The 17,922-nt window shown below is 44.4% G+C and overlaps 1 protein-coding gene across 1 annotated transcript in view; it reads right to left on the reverse strand.

Moving 5' to 3' along the window:
* Positions 1-17,922, reverse strand: part of CNTNAP1 (contactin associated protein 1) — a 199,190-nt gene that overhangs the window by 116,872 nt on the left and 64,396 nt on the right. The window contains exons 10-11 of the mRNA XM_078640668.1: positions 4,430-4,601; positions 2,756-2,862 (exon numbers count right to left, since the gene is read on the reverse strand). Coding sequence (XP_078496794.1) covers positions 2,756-2,862; positions 4,430-4,601 — 279 coding nt within the window. The remainder of the gene's footprint in view (positions 1-2,755; positions 2,863-4,429; positions 4,602-17,922) is intronic.

The raw sequence follows: 17,922 nt of genomic DNA on the forward strand, positions 1-17,922 counted from the left end.
GGAACAATTTACATCTGCACCTACACTATTGTATACTTTTAAAGAATTCCCATTCATTGTAGAGCCTGATGATACAACTTACACCATTAGAGTGATGAGCTGCTGCAATTCTAGGTATGCCAGATGGATGTTCTTTTTCTCTAGATTTCACTATAAGATCTCTTATCATCCAGGAAAAGAGGCATGGGAAAGCTGAGTACCTTTACTGTCCAGCTGCTATGGAAGCAGGACTTGAGGAAGGTTTACAATCTTGGCGGTAAAAGCTGGTGGTTCTAGTGAGGAAGAATTTATTCCAAAGATTTGGGAAATACAGAATAAGCTTACTATAAACTAAGTGTTACAAGAATCCCAAGGTCAGAGAATAATAAAAAAGGATTTATATTATGATAATAGATTTTCATTGCACCCAAAACCTTGCAGAAACCTTTTCTTTGTATGGACTCATGATTCCCTAACAGCGGGGGGCATCTGGTAATGACCAAGACTTTGGAGTTGTCGTAATGTAATTTTTAGTGGCCTTTGGTGTAAAAACATAACATGCAGTATATCAAGAGCTGTGCCATCTATGTCCAAGTCAAAAGTGAACTTTGGAACCGAGGAGGAATGTGGAAACCATTACACTTACCTCATCATACATGGGCGGCGTTTCTATGGATTGCATTGTTAATCAGCAAGAATATCAATGTTACACAACAGTGTTGTTTGATGTAGAATATTTTACTAAGTTTGGTTATTTTATTTCCCCCCTTTGACTACGTTACCAAGTATACCAGAATGGGCTCAGCATTTCTTGACATAGATAGTGCAATTACATGTGCTCCCAGATGCTATTATTACAGATAGGGTATCTCAATTCATACCTACATTTTGGAATATCTTGTTACAGTGTCTGGGATCTGTGAATTACAAATCCTCTAGTTATCACCCCAGACTGATGGGCAGACAGAGAGGTTCAACCAGTTCTTGGAATAGTATTTGCAATATTTTCTAATGGACCACCTGGAGGATTAGGCTCTATGGATTCCCTTAGATGTACTGTCCTATACCAATTCGGCATAGTGTTTTGGTATATTCCCTTTTCATTTGTACCTGCAGGCTGCATTTAGGGTTATGTTTTTCCTCCTTATTAAATACTAGGGTAGCCTCTGTTACAGAAGTGCCTAGACAGCTCCACCAGACGAACAGATCAGCTTTTGCACATTTAAATAGGGCCAAGCAGACTACAAGAGATTTTATGATTACCATAAGAGACATATTCCTAAATGCCAGGTAGATGATAATGTATGGCTCACTACCAAGCACCTCTCTATTCTGGTATTAGCTTGTAATACTAAATTACTGTATTTATCTTCTATTAAGGCTTATATTAACATGTCTGCTGGCAAGTTTGTGTACTTTAGAAATTTTATATACATTAACTCCTTTCCCTCATTTGTAATGAGGACCATTGAGGAGCATTCTATGAGGCATGAACATGTAGTGAAAATTAGGCCCCCAAAGCAAGACACTAGCATTTTATAGATCTGTTGACAAATTAATTATCTTCTGGGGAATTCCTTTTATTCAGCCAGAGATCTGTGTACAAACGTTTTCAGAGGAAGCATAACAGTTTTTGGCAATACAACAATCATATTTTTTTTTAAATGGAGTATCAGAGGTCTTCCACTGCTGACACATGCTGGGACCATATTTGTGGGGATCAATACACATGTCCACTTATCGAAGCCTGCAATTTGGCATAATTTTTATGAGAGTTACCTAGATGTTCACAGCACTTGGTCGGTCGGTACAGAAACTTGGCCAGGTGGGCTTTTAAAATATATGATGTAATATTGTTGATAACTGCTGTATCATCCTACTTGGAAGATCTGCTTTTCTGCATAGAGGAAAGCTGCCTAATTCAATCATCTATAAAGACTGACTGCTCACTTCATATCAATGAGCATTTGAAAATGTGCAAACAGCGATATATTGTGATTTTTTGTCATAATATGAGCAAAAGTAATCTCATATACTATGTAAAAACCATCTCTTTCTTATTACAGCATATGTTTATGCATGACAGTCATTCAGTGATATTATGTGCATTTGCCTCTCTGTGAGAATTTCAGGGGTTGTGAGAGATAAGCTTCCGAATCTGTTCACAGGTTCACAAGTATTATATATGCTTTGCATACTTATTACTTATGTGCACATACATCAGAAAACGAACATGCTGAAGAATAGAATGGACAGCAGATACACACACTACCCTACCACCACCCTCCTGGCTATAGTGGGCCTAAAGCAACAAAACACTTCCACAGATTGTAGGTCACTATACTCGGGTAGATAATAGAGCCCTTAAAATATCACCTACCACTTTAATCGTCAATCGCACATCTACTCACACTATACTTATAATGCATTAGTTGGCAATGTAATGAATGCAATACTTTTGTCAAGCTTTATAATGCCTCCTATTCTTACATCTACTCACGCAATACTTACAAGGCAGTAGTTGTCAAAGTAGTGAATTCAATGCTTTTGCCATGCTATATTACACATGCAATATAGAGAGGAAGTACCCATTTAGAAACAAGTGCTGAATGCTGACGGCTTGTTGTGCCCACTGCTGATCAAGGCTGGCCTTGAAACAGCGGTGACCTTTAGGAGAAAGTCACCTAAATCACAAGTGAAACCTCTTGTACCATTTAGGCTCACACTTTCTGTTAACAATTTTGTAAAATAGGGGTGAAGCGCCTCATCCGCTTACATTTGTGACATGTCTCTCCTTTGTATCCTGTCAGGTCGCAGTAGCACACAAAGTCATCCCAAGACTGGAGGCACCTTCCACCATGTTCACATAAGTTTGGCATGCACCTGGAAGGGGTGATTCCAAGCAGAAAGGTATGTTTCCATGAGTGACAGAGGAATGTTTCAACCGCGATTCAACACAGTCAAGTCCATAGGTTTCTGACTTCTACCCTGATGGAATCTAATTGCTACAGTAATGCTTATAACAGAGTAAATAAGAGCTACAATAACCTTAGATAGTTGGAATTCAATTTGATTTTGAAAATAATGAGTTGGAATTGATTTCCAAAAGGAGGTCTGAAAAGGAGAACTTAAAAGAGGGAATGTCTTGCCTGGAAAGGTGGTGAACAGTTGAGATTTGACTGCATATAAAATGTATGTAGCGCTTGTCTTGGTGATACTCGGTGTAGTTCCTGATCCCAGCCGGCAGAACTGTGAGTGGCGCAACTTGTGTGTGCAAAGAGAAGAGGCTTTCAGAGGCTATCAAAGTTAGTGTATGCAGTATAGAATCGTCCAGATATTAAGTAGTGCATGCGAAATTTACATTTTATGTAACCCTTGGTCCCGCCTGCTTAGTCGAAATGCAGTAGGGCATAATTCCCGGTGCCAGTAGGTAGAAATGTGGGTGGTGCAACATAAGTGCATAAAAAGGCATTCCGGGGCCAGTGTTGTGGAGGATATCAGTGTGATTTAAAAAAATAATTTCCCATTTGTTAGAGATTACAAATTAAACATTGAAGTTAATACATTTTGCCTTGCATACAGTCTAATATGAAGTATCAGAGAGATGTGACTATGAATGCAAAATCGCAGTTTTAAATAATTAGGCGAAAACCATAACTTTATGGTCCCATTACGAGTTCCTTGTTAACTCTGTGAGGACATACCTTGCTGCAATCAGCGATTCTGGCACTATTTCCCCATGTGTCAACAGAGGTAATGAGTTAAACTCCCAAAATGGGGAATAACCTGCTGTATCCAAAAATAACTGTCATTTTCCATCGATTTGACCTGATTCTGAGGAGTTCAAGGCTCAAAGGAGGTGGTAATGGGAACGGGGATGAGGGGATACACTGGTATGTGTGCGAGAGCTAGCTAGGTGGGGAGGTTGGTGGAGGGCAGGGCAGGTGCCAGAGGTGTTAGGGGGATAATTGCATCCGCTTGCACAGCTCAATCTGGGAGTGATGTGGATCTGTCCTGAGCCTCTGCTCACTGCTTGCCCAGAAAACAATAACGTTTGCCACACGGTGATGATCAAACAATGATAAACTACTCATCATCAAAAATCCCTGAAATTCCAGGTGCTATGCAGTTGTGGCTGCTGTGATGTTGTGCATGTTATGTTACTGTGTGGCTAGGATAGTCATAAAATGAACAGAAGGATTAATTCAACAATAATATTTCGGAGTCAACTTTGCCGTGAGAAAATAAACTAAGTCATCCACATGTTCTAGATTCTTTTCTGTCCCTTATCAGGATGATAGGATGGTCAACATACAACCTTATTGTTTTTGGTCATCCACAAGGACGTACAATGTTTATGTGTTTAGACATCTCTTCACAGTTGAGAAAGGCATTATACCTTGCCGAATGATTTGACTCCGAAATGCCTTCATCTTCCATCATACCATACCTGTCAGCTATGGCGCAGACGTTGAAGAGGACATCTGAGAATGGACCCAGCTTGCCGAACTGCATTAAGTAGAGGTCAACAGGCTCGCTGTCCACAACCAGCATCTGCATACAGCCATGAAATGCTGTCTGATTAGAGTGGCAACCTGAGCCTCCAACCGGTTTAGGACATCCTGTAAAAGATCATTGGCAAAGTTTCATAGAACACCTTTACATTGGAGCGTCTTTTTCTGCTTGTAACCAAGACACATCAATTTATGTCATTGTTACAACTTTTGGTGTCCACAGTCTGCAGTGAGATATTTTTCATTTGCATCATTATGATTTTATCACTTTTTTGCAATTTCAACATCCCTTAGTGGGGTTCCAGCAGTTCAAGATATAGACACTTGGCAAACATCGTAGAAACATATTAATATGTTTGTCCAGCCCTGAAATGTATAAAACCAAAACTGATTTGTCATTGTTGTTACTTGTAAAGGTCACATTTTCACCTTCTACTTCAACACTCTACTTGCAAGATTTTTAATGCCTGGTCAAATTCAAGATAACATTTGAGGAGAATGCTTGTCTCTCTTCTTGAGTTCCAGTAGCTGCATCAAAGAGGTGGTTGGGAAAGTAACAACAACTAACAACATTCATTAATTTATCCATTGACTTAATCACAGACTCAGTTAGTGCATGTATTATTCACGTTAAGTATAAAGCTTCTCAATTTACAGTGGTACAAACAAATATTCACCACTTTATTCACGTTATCCATTTCTGAAATATTATACATCGGGGTCAATTACACAAGAGATTCTATCAGGCAGGAGCACCAACACATGACTGCTTCACCCCTTTGAATTCACCACAGAGTCACATTCAAACCACTATGGCTCACGGTTCTCCACCAAAATACAGAACCATCAGAGACACTGCAGTACCACCACAAAAGCTTCAGCGTTGTCTCTTGGTCCTTGCCACATGCATTATATAGATCTGCCTTGACTGGACTGATGGTGTCTACATGCACTACTAGTGTCGCCAAAAGGTGGGTCCTGATTATCCCACATTGGTCGAATTGCAACTTGCTTTTTGATAGTAGGATATTGTTAGCCCAGTAGCCCACTGAGGAGCACTAGCTGTACTTACTAAAATGGTGGTAAAGTGGATTGCATGGATCCAAGGTTCAAGTTTGTTAAAACCCATCAGAAAATGTAAAAAAACACAGGTCCCTGATTACGATAATGGGTGGTCGGACCGCCGCCTGCTATCCATCGGTTAGGAGACCGACCGACAAGCAAGCGGTAGTCCGACTGCCCAATCAGTGGTGTAACGTAAGGCCCTGCAGCCCCCACGTTGCTGGGGGCCCGAGCTCCTAGTCACGTGGGGGGCCCCTCAGTGTCAGTGGTACTATAGTTTATAAGTATACTTTTGGTAGGACAGCCTGCCCTGCCCATGGTTTCTAAGGGCCACCTGGTCTTATGGTCTCTGTCAATTGTCGCTGGGCCAGTAAATAGACGGGGCGGGGCAGGGAGGGTCATGTCATGGTCATGCGCAGTGTAGACTGCACATGAGGACATTCGCACGGCGCAAAGCATTACTGTGAGTAGAATGCCATTTTCATTATCATGGCATATTATCATCGTCTTTTGCTCTATTTGCTTCATTATGGTGCGGGCACAGCCCCCTCATAATGGCTCTCTCCTATTGCGTGCCCCCCAGCTCCCACCCACCCCCCCCCACATTGGCTCTTCTCCTTTCCTTCACTTCTGGGCCCCACAACTGTGACCTGGTGCCGGAGTGGTCGTCAAAATGCCTGAGAGGCCCAGGGTATTTCTTTCTTTAAATGTGACACTGTGGAAATGCTACGACTTAGTACAAAAGGTGAAGCGATTACATAAGTCATGTTTAAAGAAATAAATAATACCCTTTTTTGCATTTTGACAACTGCAGAGTAAATGCCTCTGGAAACCCGGCATGCACCAAACAGCCCCTAGGGGTCGGTCGCCCATCAGAATGCAAAAAGAGTATTTGGGAGCATGCTATCAAGCGGCAGCGATAATTATCACTGACCGCGCTTAGCGTGATTTTTTTTTTAGCGCCGGCTATCGCTGGAAATTATCACCATGCTAGCGCTGTATTAACAACGCATAGCGCAATGGCGATAATTATTCCAGCAATAGCGGTGTTTTCCTTGGAATATCGCTGGTTTTCCAGCGATGTTCCATGGAAAACGGCGATAACCTTGCTGATACGACCCTGTGGTCGTATCAGCATAATCCACCCCAATACTAAGTATACGTAAGTCAGCATATTAGCAGACGTTAGTTTTAGGTGAAATCCCAGTTTTTCGCCAAAAACTAAAGTCTGCTAAAATGTGTGTGCCTCCTTGTAAATATTGTGATGTGCACATCAGTGATAATTTACATGCAGTACTGCCCAGTGACGCCCACTTTAGAGGTGCAAAGCGAGGCATTGGGAAAACGGGTGCTAACAAGCGCTAATGTATGTTTGCACCCACTTGTAAATAGGGCAATAGTTTTATCTCCGCTTTTTTGACTTTTAGAGCCAAAAAAGCAGAGCTAAGGCCCTTGTTGAGATGTCCCTTCTTTCTTTAAAAATGCCATGTGGTCTCACTTTGATTTATGTACTAAATTGTGATTCCTCGTGCCATGTTTAAAGGAAGAAATAGCTGTTGTCTCTATGAAGCTACATTCCTAGGAAGGGTCTTACTGTGCCCATCAATGGTAGGTGAGAAGAGAACGTTACATAATTATATTAATTCCTTGGTCTTTTGAAGCAGTAGTATTTTACTTCAGGAAATGCTGCCCCGTTTACTTACATTTGACATTTCCATGTCTCAGAGTATCTTGGCTGAAGCTTTGGCGGTGACTATAGTTCTTTTATGTGAAGTGCGCCTTAGTTGTCAATGCTACAACATAATTTCAGAGTGTAGCACGTGTGCAGGAGTCAGAAGGGTAATGTATGAACGCTGGCGAATGGTTTTTTGCTGAAAGTTAAGGTCAATGGATGCTCCTGTTTGTTTATTCCCCCATGAGGCTAAACATGTTTTCTCACTGCATTGTGGTGAAGACCAATTGACAGCATAATGTTGGGTTTATATTTTGATGTTTTCGGATAGTAAACATATATTGCCCTCCGAGATCCATGCAATCTGCAGTCAGGCCATGACTAAATCCAGGCTTGTGTTTTTTCATTATCCTTTGAGTAAAACACCACATGCATTTGCATCAAGTGAGTTTTGGCAGACCAGAGTGACTTTTGTTAATTAGACCATGTCCTGAGATGTGTTAAATAGCCAGACAGATGGCTCAGTGAGTTACACTGCTTCTGAGACTCGAGAGTTTGAAAACTACCAAAATCAACTACTTCACAAACTTCTGAGGTCTATGAATTTAATACAATTACTTTGGATAGTACCAAGACCTGTGCTGCGTTTGGAAACATCAGTTATGAACAGGAAAAAAAATATTATGAAATTGGTCTCCCTTGAAGCTAGTCGATGTGGAGTATTTCAGAATTGATGTCTGGCATGCCAGTGTTTTTTTGTCTGCAAAAGGGATAAGGTACAGGAAGGTTTACCTTCTGTGGCCTACTGAATGCACTTTAAAGAGGTCGTTAATATCAACCTACAATAATGTTGCATTCATTATATCAACCTCTCACTGTATTGTAAAGTAATTGCTGTTCTATTCACCACCCATACTTACCATAGGACATAAACATAAGTGGAATTATGAATAGTATATATATATATCCTTACAGTGTAGTGGTTGTAAAATTATTCACATGTAATATACCACATCTGTTTTAGTGGGCCACCACTGGCCTATCTCTTAAGCATGTGCCATAAACTAAAAACAGCAAGTTCCATGTGAGTGCACAAGTGTCAGAGGGGTGCAAGCAGTCCAATGTAAGAGAATCACCTGTCTTTGGTGTGCCTAGCCAAGAAAATGTACTACGAGTCTATCTGATTACCAATACTGCAATCAAATCTGTGATTGATTTTTTCATTCGGTTTGTCTCTTTTAAATGTGTAAAACATATTGCCAGGTGACTACATTGCACTGCCATTTATACTCAGTGTGGGTGTGAGGTGTATCCCTCTGTCCTCAGCGGGGGTTAAGGTGTTTGTCCTCAGGGGGAAGGTGTCTCACAGTACCTCACCAAATTATATAATTCGTGCCAAATTCTGAAAAAAATGCCTTGATTCCATAAGTTGTATTGATATCTAAACATAGGCAGCACAATGTCGCAGACAATTAATTGGAAGGATCGTCTGGGCCTGCCCTCAATGCCTGGCCTTGGTTTCGTCTTTGGGTCAGGGTGGGATGGGCCATGTCATAGTCATGCACAGTGTAACTGCAGGTGAAATCATTCACATGGCACGAGCCGCAGCACAACCCACTGCAAGTCTGAGTACTGTAGACACCATTGTCTCCTACTCTAGTCTCCACTTCTGTCTGTCTGTCTGTCTGTCTATCTATCTATCTATCTATCTATCTATCTATCTATCTATCTATCTATCTATCTATCTATCTATCTATCTATCTATCTATCTATCTATCTATCTATCTATCTATCTACCTATCTATCTATCTATCCATCTATCTAACTCTCTATCTATCTAGGACATGGACGTCATTTAGGGGTCACCAGGGGGTGCAGCTGTGACAACTGGCTCTGGCTTGCTCTTTGTGATCCCTGACCTCAGTGATGTCAAAATCAGTGCCAGGAACACAGAAGCTACTTGTCCTTATGGCGTCAGTTGGGGCTTCACTCTCCCGGTTTTCTACCAATTTGTTTTCTACACTAATAGTGAATACCGTTATATTATTCACTATTAGTGTAATAAAAAATGGAGTGCAGTTAGCTGAAATGGGACAGAGAGAGGGTGTGTGTGTCTCTGTGTGTCTAAATATTAATGTGAGAGTAAGTGAGAGTCAATGACAATGTGTGAGTTTGAGTGTCAGTGAGTATGAGTGAGTCTGATTGTGCGAGTAAGAGTGAATGCAAGTAAGAGAACAAATAAACGAAGAAGTGCTAGAGAGTGTAAGAATCAATGTGAGTGAGAATATGGGAGAGAAACAATGAGCGAGTGAGTAAGAAAAAAATTATTTGGAATGCGTTAGTGAAAGTATGACTGAGTTAGAGAAAGTGAATTTGAGTGACTGTGAATGAGTGAGAATGTGTGTCAGTGAGTGAAAAGTGAAAGTGAATGAGAGTTAGGACGTAAGAGTGTGTCCAAGATAGTGAGTGGCACGAACAAGTGAGTACAATTTGGTGAAAATGAATATGTGAGTGTGAGTGCGCATAAGTGGACGTAAGTGAGCATGAGTGAGATTGTGATAATATGCCTGTGAGTCTGCTGATTGCCAAGGCATACTGAAGGTAATTGTTGATGGAGGCCCCCATGGCAAAAAGCTGGCACTGGCATACTGGAGTCAATTCTTAGTATGACAGGCATCTGTGACAAAGTAGTGGCATACTGGAGGTAGTTGTTGGCATAACAGTATAATGCTGGAATTGATATGATAGAGGTAATTAGTTCTTAGTGTAGTTCTTGACAGAATGTTAAAATACTGGTAATGGCATAAGAGAGGTAATTGGTGGCCTAAAGGGCACCTGCTCGCATACTTGAGGACATTCTTGGCATGGGAGCATCTGTGGCAAAATGCTGGCACTAGCACATTGGAGGTAATTATTGTCATGAGTGAGGGCAACTGGGGTGCATGAAAGGGGGAACCTTTAGAAAAATGCTGGCCTTGACATACTGAGGTAATTTTTGACGTAAGTATAACTCATGGTATATGGATAGCATTAATAGCAAAAATTCTGGCTCTGGTATATTGTTTGTAATTTTTGGTGTAAGAGGGCATCCATGACAAAATGCTGGCCCTGGCACAATGGAGGTATTTTTTGATATATTGGGACACCCATAGCACATTTTGAAAAAATGGTGTCAACTCCAGGGGAGTGTCTGTTTCTATTGGCTTGGCACACCATTCAAGGACTTGAATATTTAAAGTGTCCTTTCGGAGATTATTGCTTTGTAGCAAAGTTATGTGAACGTTTTCTTTTAAAATGCACCATTTGATCCCATTTTTTCAAAATGTTCTCAGGGGCAGCCCCCTAACCATCTTAGAAAAAGTCTGGTTCACTTGCTTTGCTTGGTCACTACTCTTCAAGGTTAATATTATGCCCCACAACTTTCAAAGATCATGTCACCACCCTAATATATGTGGTATCTAAAATAGACGTGTACGTGTTGCGTTGTTATATAATCATGTAGCAATTATAGAACATCCCTAATGTCACTTATTGTGATGTCACCAGGGTTAAGGTCATGTGACATGACCACCTGGGAAAATTCAGACACAAATGACGTATGATGTCACTACCTGTGATTTCATTAAGGCCATAGGGCGTTTCTCATCATGTAGGGTGACAGAGCGCTTTACATCACACACATATTATACAAAGACAATACATCATACAAGTGTGTACAATCAACATAAAGGAAATTCTACATAAGACAATGAGGTCTAAAAGATGTAGGAGTCAGAGTCACTTGTTTGTCATCGATACTCATAGATATCATATGTTAAGAGCCCTTGGTCTAGAGAAACACAAAATCAGGCGTTAAAACTCAGGATTAAAAACATAACATGGTGGTTGGTGAAGTCTATACTAATGAGAATTTATAGACTACTTTTAGAGATTTGGGAAGGATTGATGTAAAAACAGTACATTTCTTAGCCCATGCTTCCAGTTTGCACATGTCTTTTTCATTCCACTTCATAGCTCCGTCAGCCCTGAGTGGGGGGCCCCTCCATGTACTTGGCAGGGGGGCCCCATCAGGTTTTGTTAGACCCCTGTGCCCAATCATGATGCGACAGCTGGGCTGCTGGTCGGAAATGTGCTCTTTAACCAGGCCCGGGTGTAGGTGGCGTAGGTGCTCTTCGCGGAGCTCCACGCAGTTGGGCAAAAACTCTGCTCTACTCCACTCTGCTCAGCTCCTCCACCCCCCTTAATAAATATTTTTGAATAAAAAAATGAAGGTAAAAAACACACTTACCTTTATCGCAGCATCTCCGGGATGCCCTCCTCCACGCCGTGCTCTCTTCTGCAGTGCAACCCGAAACCCCTACGTCAGACGTACGTCGTGGGTAGGACCGCGTGCGTCCTACCAGGACGTACGTCTGACGTACGGGGTTCTGCAAGAGAGACCACAGCGAGGAGGAGGGGGGCAGCCCGTAGACGCTGCGATAAAGGTAAAGTGTGTTTTGCCTTCATTTTTATTTTTATTTTAAAAAACATTTATTGGGGGGGTGGGGGTGGGGAGGGCTCAGGGATGAACTCTTCTCCGCTGCGGAGTCAAAGTTTTGCATAAACTTCGAATTCTCAGCGGCACGCAGAATATGCAAAAATCCGCCAGCGGTGTTCTTTGCCCACGCCTATCTTTAACATGGTGGCTTCTGCAGCAGCCCTGGAAAAGGGCCACAGCTTAAGCCACAGTGTAAAAACGCACTTTGTGCACACCCATGCACTGTGTGCCGTGCACCATGTGGTGCATGGCACAAGAATCATGGATGTGCTTAGGGGCACTACATGTGACCCCAGGGCCACTTTCCATTGGTCCACGAGGGACAGGAGCCCAGTTTGAGGCCCACAAATCAATTTCTGACAGCCTTTCAAAGGCAGTCCGACGGCCATGAAAGGGCTGTCAGAAAGGGACATCGTAATCCCGACTGCTGTGCCATAATTAGGGATTGCGATTTTGAACGCCGCTCCCTTGAGATCAGTAGATCCTGTCAAAGGCAGTGGTCTGCCCCCTGTCCCAAAAAGGGTCCAACCGCCTAAATTGCTGAAGAGGCAGGGTAGAAAATAAACAAGCACTGGCAAAGCAAATCGGTCCTGCTTTGCCTATACCGTGCAAGATACACTTTACAGTCACATCAGAAAATGTAAAGAGAGTTGCATGCATTTAATTCCTGAAATCATGTAGCTTAGCATTTGAAAAAGCAGGGAATTGTAATGTAAATTATAAGTGAGGATTTATTGGTATTAATCAGCAATAATTATTTGTAAAGTAGTAAATATCTTTCTTATAATCAAAAACAATTTATTATAACTATAGAGCTCATATAAGGATTATATAATTCACAAACAATATAAAATATACATATAACAAATCATAAATACAATTCTAACTAAAACAAACAATAAACATGCAGCTGATCTTTCGCGCGAATTGATCAATCCCTGTAGACATAAGGCTAGTCTAATAGCAATTCTTGAATTAGTCACAGCGAACAAATAGGTCGCAAACTTTTCTACTGACCATTTTGAGTTTGCAATGAATAAAGCGTGACAATATTTCCTTCTTATATGCAAACATTTAGGACAAATAAGTAAATTATGGGTTATAGGTAAGTTTACTTAAAATCACAAATCGAATTATAGTGGGCATTGCAACTTTTGTTTGTCCTTTGCCTAATAAACATGAAATTCCAACCTGAAGCACAATATTACTAAGAATGGGGATGGTTCCAGAACAAAGGATAAGTACTGGGGACGGGGATGGCCTGTGTTAGACCTGACGTCCTTGGAGTGGTTTCCCCCCGAATTTTTTTACATTAACCCTCCTGTTTTGCTAACTTTGTATTTGCTGGCTTTAGGACTCTCTGCACTTTACCACTGCTAACCCGTGCTAAAGAACCTGTGCTCTCTCATTAAAACATAGTAGAATTGGCTTATACCCAATTGGCATATTTAGTTTACTGTTAAGTCCCTAGTAAAGTGGTACAACGTCCCGGTCCCGTAAATAAAATTTTACTAATGGGTCAGCAGCACCTATTGTGCAACCCACTTGAAAAGTCCTTTAAATATGTCTCAGGCCTGCCATTGCAGCCTGCCTGTCTGTACAATTTTAAACTGCTATTTTGACCTGGCACAATAAACCATTTGCCAGGCCCAAACCTTCATTTTTAATATAAATAAGACACCCCTAGATTTGGCTTCGGGCAGTCTACAGTGTATTTAAAAAAGTAGGACATGCAGGGGGCGTGGTCACGAGCCGAGCATGGCGGACGTGCTTTAGAGCGGCTCCGTCCACTGCCTGAAAAATAAGCTTATTATCCTGATTACCCTCACTCCCCGATCGCCCAGGAAATCCATATGACACCTGAATTTTTTTACATTAACCCTCCTGTTTTGCTAACTTTGTATTTGCTGGCTTTAGGACTCTCTGCACTTTACCACTGCTAACCCGTGCTAAAGAACCTGTGCTCTCTCATTAAAACATAGTAGAATTGGCTTATACCCAATTGGCATATTTAGTTTACTGTTAAGTCCCTAGTAAAGTGGTACAACGTCCCGGTCCGGTAAATAAAATTTTACTAATGGGTCAGCAGCACCTATTGTGCAACCCACTTGAAAAGTCCTTTAAATATGTCTCAGGCCTGCCATTGCAGCCTGCCTGTCTGTACAATTTTAAACTGCTATTTTGACCTGGCACAATAAACCATTTGCCAGGCCCAAACCTTCATTTTTAATATAAATAAGACACCCCTAGATTTGGCTTCGGGCAGTCTACAGTGTATTTAAAAAAGTAGGACATGCAGGGGGCGTGGTCACGAGCCGAGCATGGCGGACGTGCTTTAGAGCGGCTCCGTCCACTGCCTGAAAAATAAGCTTATTATCCTGATTACCCTCACTCCCCGATCGCCCAGGAAATCCATATGACACCTGAAAGGTGGTGAGACCCTCCGACTGCCGTCTGCCGACCGCGGCGGCCACTGGTGAGCGGAAACGGCGAACTGCCCTGGCGCGGCCTAGATCCTGTGGTGAAGCCGCGGATTAAAGTGGAGAGACGGGCTGACGTCGGAGAGACCAGTTACTGGAGACACACGGAGCGTTGCCACGCGGTGAGACAATTGGAACACACAGCGCGGCCAGAGGGGGACTAAAGCGGTGCAGACCTTGTGGGATGCCGGAGGTTGTGAGGGATAGCGCAGAGGAGCCCTGCGGGCCGACCATAAAGCCATCCTATGCCCCACGGAGACTGCGCCAGGAACACCGGAGCACCGAGTGCGTGCGCCTGACTCGCCGAGCGCTGAGCTGGAGCCCGGGCGGCGGCAAACACTACTTAGGTACTTGGTCTGGGAGGCTGAAGCTCGGAGGACTAAGGGCACACGCTGAGTTGGGCGCGCTGAGCGGAGGGACGCCATTGTTGTGGGACGCACCGGCCACCACCTTACTGCCACCACCCAGCAATTGCTCCTGAGGACGACAGGGGCACAAGAAAGGAGCGGAGGCAACCGTCGCAGCGCACCTGGGGCACTGATCAGTAGTGAAGTGCCGGTGCGGCCTGGGTGAGGGGACCTACAAGTTGCATGACACCAAGGTCTGCAAAGGAGAGTGCATGTGATAATAACCTGGGGTGATACTGGCATTGCGCTTGCTGTTGCTGTGACTCCCGAATACGCCGGAACTCTGGGTGTGGCGCATAGCAATACTTAGAGTGACTGGAGGCAGCCACTCTACTGCTGGACACCAACGGCGCCCTGGCAGTCTGCTCATCGGGGGCGCTGGTGTGGCCTACTGTTGGAGGCGGACGCGGCACTGACGCACTGCAGACCATCTACCGCTGCATAGGCATCAACGCCTGGAAACCGACCGAGCTTGCTGAATACCAATCATCTGCAGGAAGCCTGCACATACCCTAACCCCAGTGAAGGAGGAGGGGCACCGCGGCTGCCACCCTGCAGACGAGGGCCATGGGCAGGAACAGGGCTAAGGTAAAAGACCACGGCGCCAGCACCGATGTTCAATCTACAGGATCGGAGGATCCATTGGCCTCCTCCAACGTGGAGATGATACCACCAACAGGCAAGACCTGACAGGACGCAAAACTAGACCTCATATTGGCCGAAATAAAGGCGTCCAGGGAGGCGCTGGAGTCACATATGGACAGTATGGCGACGGGCTTGTCGCTCCTCAGGGCAGACCATAACAAGTTGGCGGAAAAGGTCACTGAGCACAAGATCGCGCTGGACGACCTCATCCCGCAGCAAACGGACCACTCCACGAAAATTGAAAACATGGAGAAACAGATCAAAATGATATGGGACAAAATGGATGATGCGGAAGGGCGGGCCCGCCGTAACAACGTGCGAATTCTAGGTATTCCGGAACAAAGCGAAGGGAGGAACCCCACACAATTCGTGGAGGACTGGCTGAAGAAGGTCGTGGGCCCCCAGGACCTCACCCCGATGTACAGTGTGGAGAGGGCGCACCGGATGCCGGCGAGACCACCTAGGCCGGGGGCGCCGCCGCGCCCACTGATAGCGCGCCTATTGCATTACAAAGATAGAGATTCCGTGTTGAGAGTGGCGAGAGAAAAAGCCCCACTGCGCTATGAAGACAAAACCATCTCAGTGTACCCGGACTTCACCCCGGCAGTACAGAGAGCCAGATCATCATTCCTGGGGGTGAAACGTAAACTACGGGACAGAAGTCTGAAATACGCTCTACTGTTTCCGGCTCATCTTAAAATACTGTATGAAAACAAGTCATATTTCTTCGACACACCTGAGGAGGCAGCGGAGTGGATCGAGATAACCCTGACGCCTCCAAATACGCAGGACCCCTTCGAAGGAGACCGGGGAGAGGGACCTTCTCACCAAGAGGAGCGAAGCCAGAATGACGAGACTGAGGAACGTGCGAAAGGACCTACAGCAACTGGGGGGACACTACCGGCCAGATCTGGGAGGACGACGGAGATTGGTCACCTGACGGAGGCCGCACTGGCGGAACACGACGCACGACATCGAACAGCCACAGTTAGCCGCTCTGCCACGCATACGGAGGTGTCGGGCTCAGCTGATAGCCTACAGCTGTTCCCTAAGATCACGGCACAAGAAGCAAATGAACTCTGATTGCAACAATAGAAGACTTCGAGTGGTAATGTATAAACTATGTGTAAGGGCGATCGGGGGTGAGGGACGCACTTGCCAAGGGTACAACGGAGTGATAACAACAGACTCAGGACTGGTGTAGGTGGTCCCCGCTCCCCACCACATAGACATGTCTTGGTATTCCGTATGCCCACGTTGGGCAGCAATGTTTTGACCCCAAAGGGTTTTACTCGGGGACCTTGTAGTTGTGGGGTTGTATATTGTTTTGGCACGGGGTTCACGGCAGATTATGTGCACACACTTCATGGTGCAATGCTCACTGACTCTGCCTGCTGTGGACTGGAATGGGGACCCTTAATGACTACAAACTGTGCACCTGGAACGTTCGTGGTATGGGGTCTGTCCACAAGAGGTACAGAATATTAGCTCAACTCAACCGAAGGAATGTTAAAACTGCTTGTCTTCAAGAGACCCATTTGACCAGTGCAGAGAGTGGGAAGTTGCTCAAAAAATGGAAAGGGCAATTGTTTGCTACCTCTTATTCTGCATTCTTGAGAGGGGCGGCTGTATGGCTGAGGAACTCAGTCCCCTTTAAGCTAGTGGAGCTGAGGTCAGACACGGAAGGCAGATACGTATTTATCCGAGGACTACTAGATGGCTCCCCTGTTATGATAGGCAGTGTGTATGCGCCAAATTCGGGCCAATTGGCCTTTTTAGTTAACATCAACAGAGTGCTAGCTGACTGGGCAGAATTTCATTGGCTTATAGGTGGGGACTTTAACGCAGTGCTGGATATCTCTTTAGACAGGTCCCACCCGCCCTTACAGGCAACCGAAAATAGAAAACAGGCCGAAGCGCTGGCGCAGTGGGTAGTGGGATGGAACCTAGTGGATGCTTGGCGAGGTAAACATTTACTGAACAGGGAGTACACCTTCTACTCACCACCCCATAAGTTACATACCAGAATCGACCACGTTTTTTGCACTAAAGCACTACTGGGGGCGGTAACAAAAGCGGAGCACATGGGCAAGACTTTATCAGACCACAACCCAGTAGAAGTCACCTTCCAATGGGGTAGGATTCCAACACCCATACCAACATGGCGTCTCACGCCAGACCTGCTGGAGGATACGACCTTTCGCACAACACTTGCAGACGCAATAACCAATTACTTTGCTGTGAACGATAAGTCTGCGAGCTCCCGCCAAATAGAATGGGACGCTTTTAAAGTATCGATCAGGGGAGAGGCGATGAGCACACGGGTGGGTATGAGACACAATGTGATGGAAAGACTCCGGGACGTGGAGGGGCGCTTGGCCATGCTCGAAAGTGAGGCTGCTGGCACGAACGTACCATTTACCCCACTACAGGAGGCACACATCCAACACGCAGAGCTACTGGAGGAATTGCGCATACTAGACTACAGAGAATACACATGCCGACAACATGCACAAGCAGATAGGGCGGGACCCTTGCTGGCCCGACTGGTACAGGACGAACCAGTACAGCTACCTATACTAGAGGTCATTGACCGGGGGGGTCATTAGCAACGACACAGTTAGGT

Source organism: Lissotriton helveticus, chromosome 5_1 (assembly GCF_964261635.1).
Source record: "Lissotriton helveticus chromosome 5_1, aLisHel1.1, whole genome shotgun sequence".
NCBI lineage: Eukaryota > Metazoa > Chordata > Amphibia > Caudata > Salamandridae > Lissotriton > Lissotriton helveticus.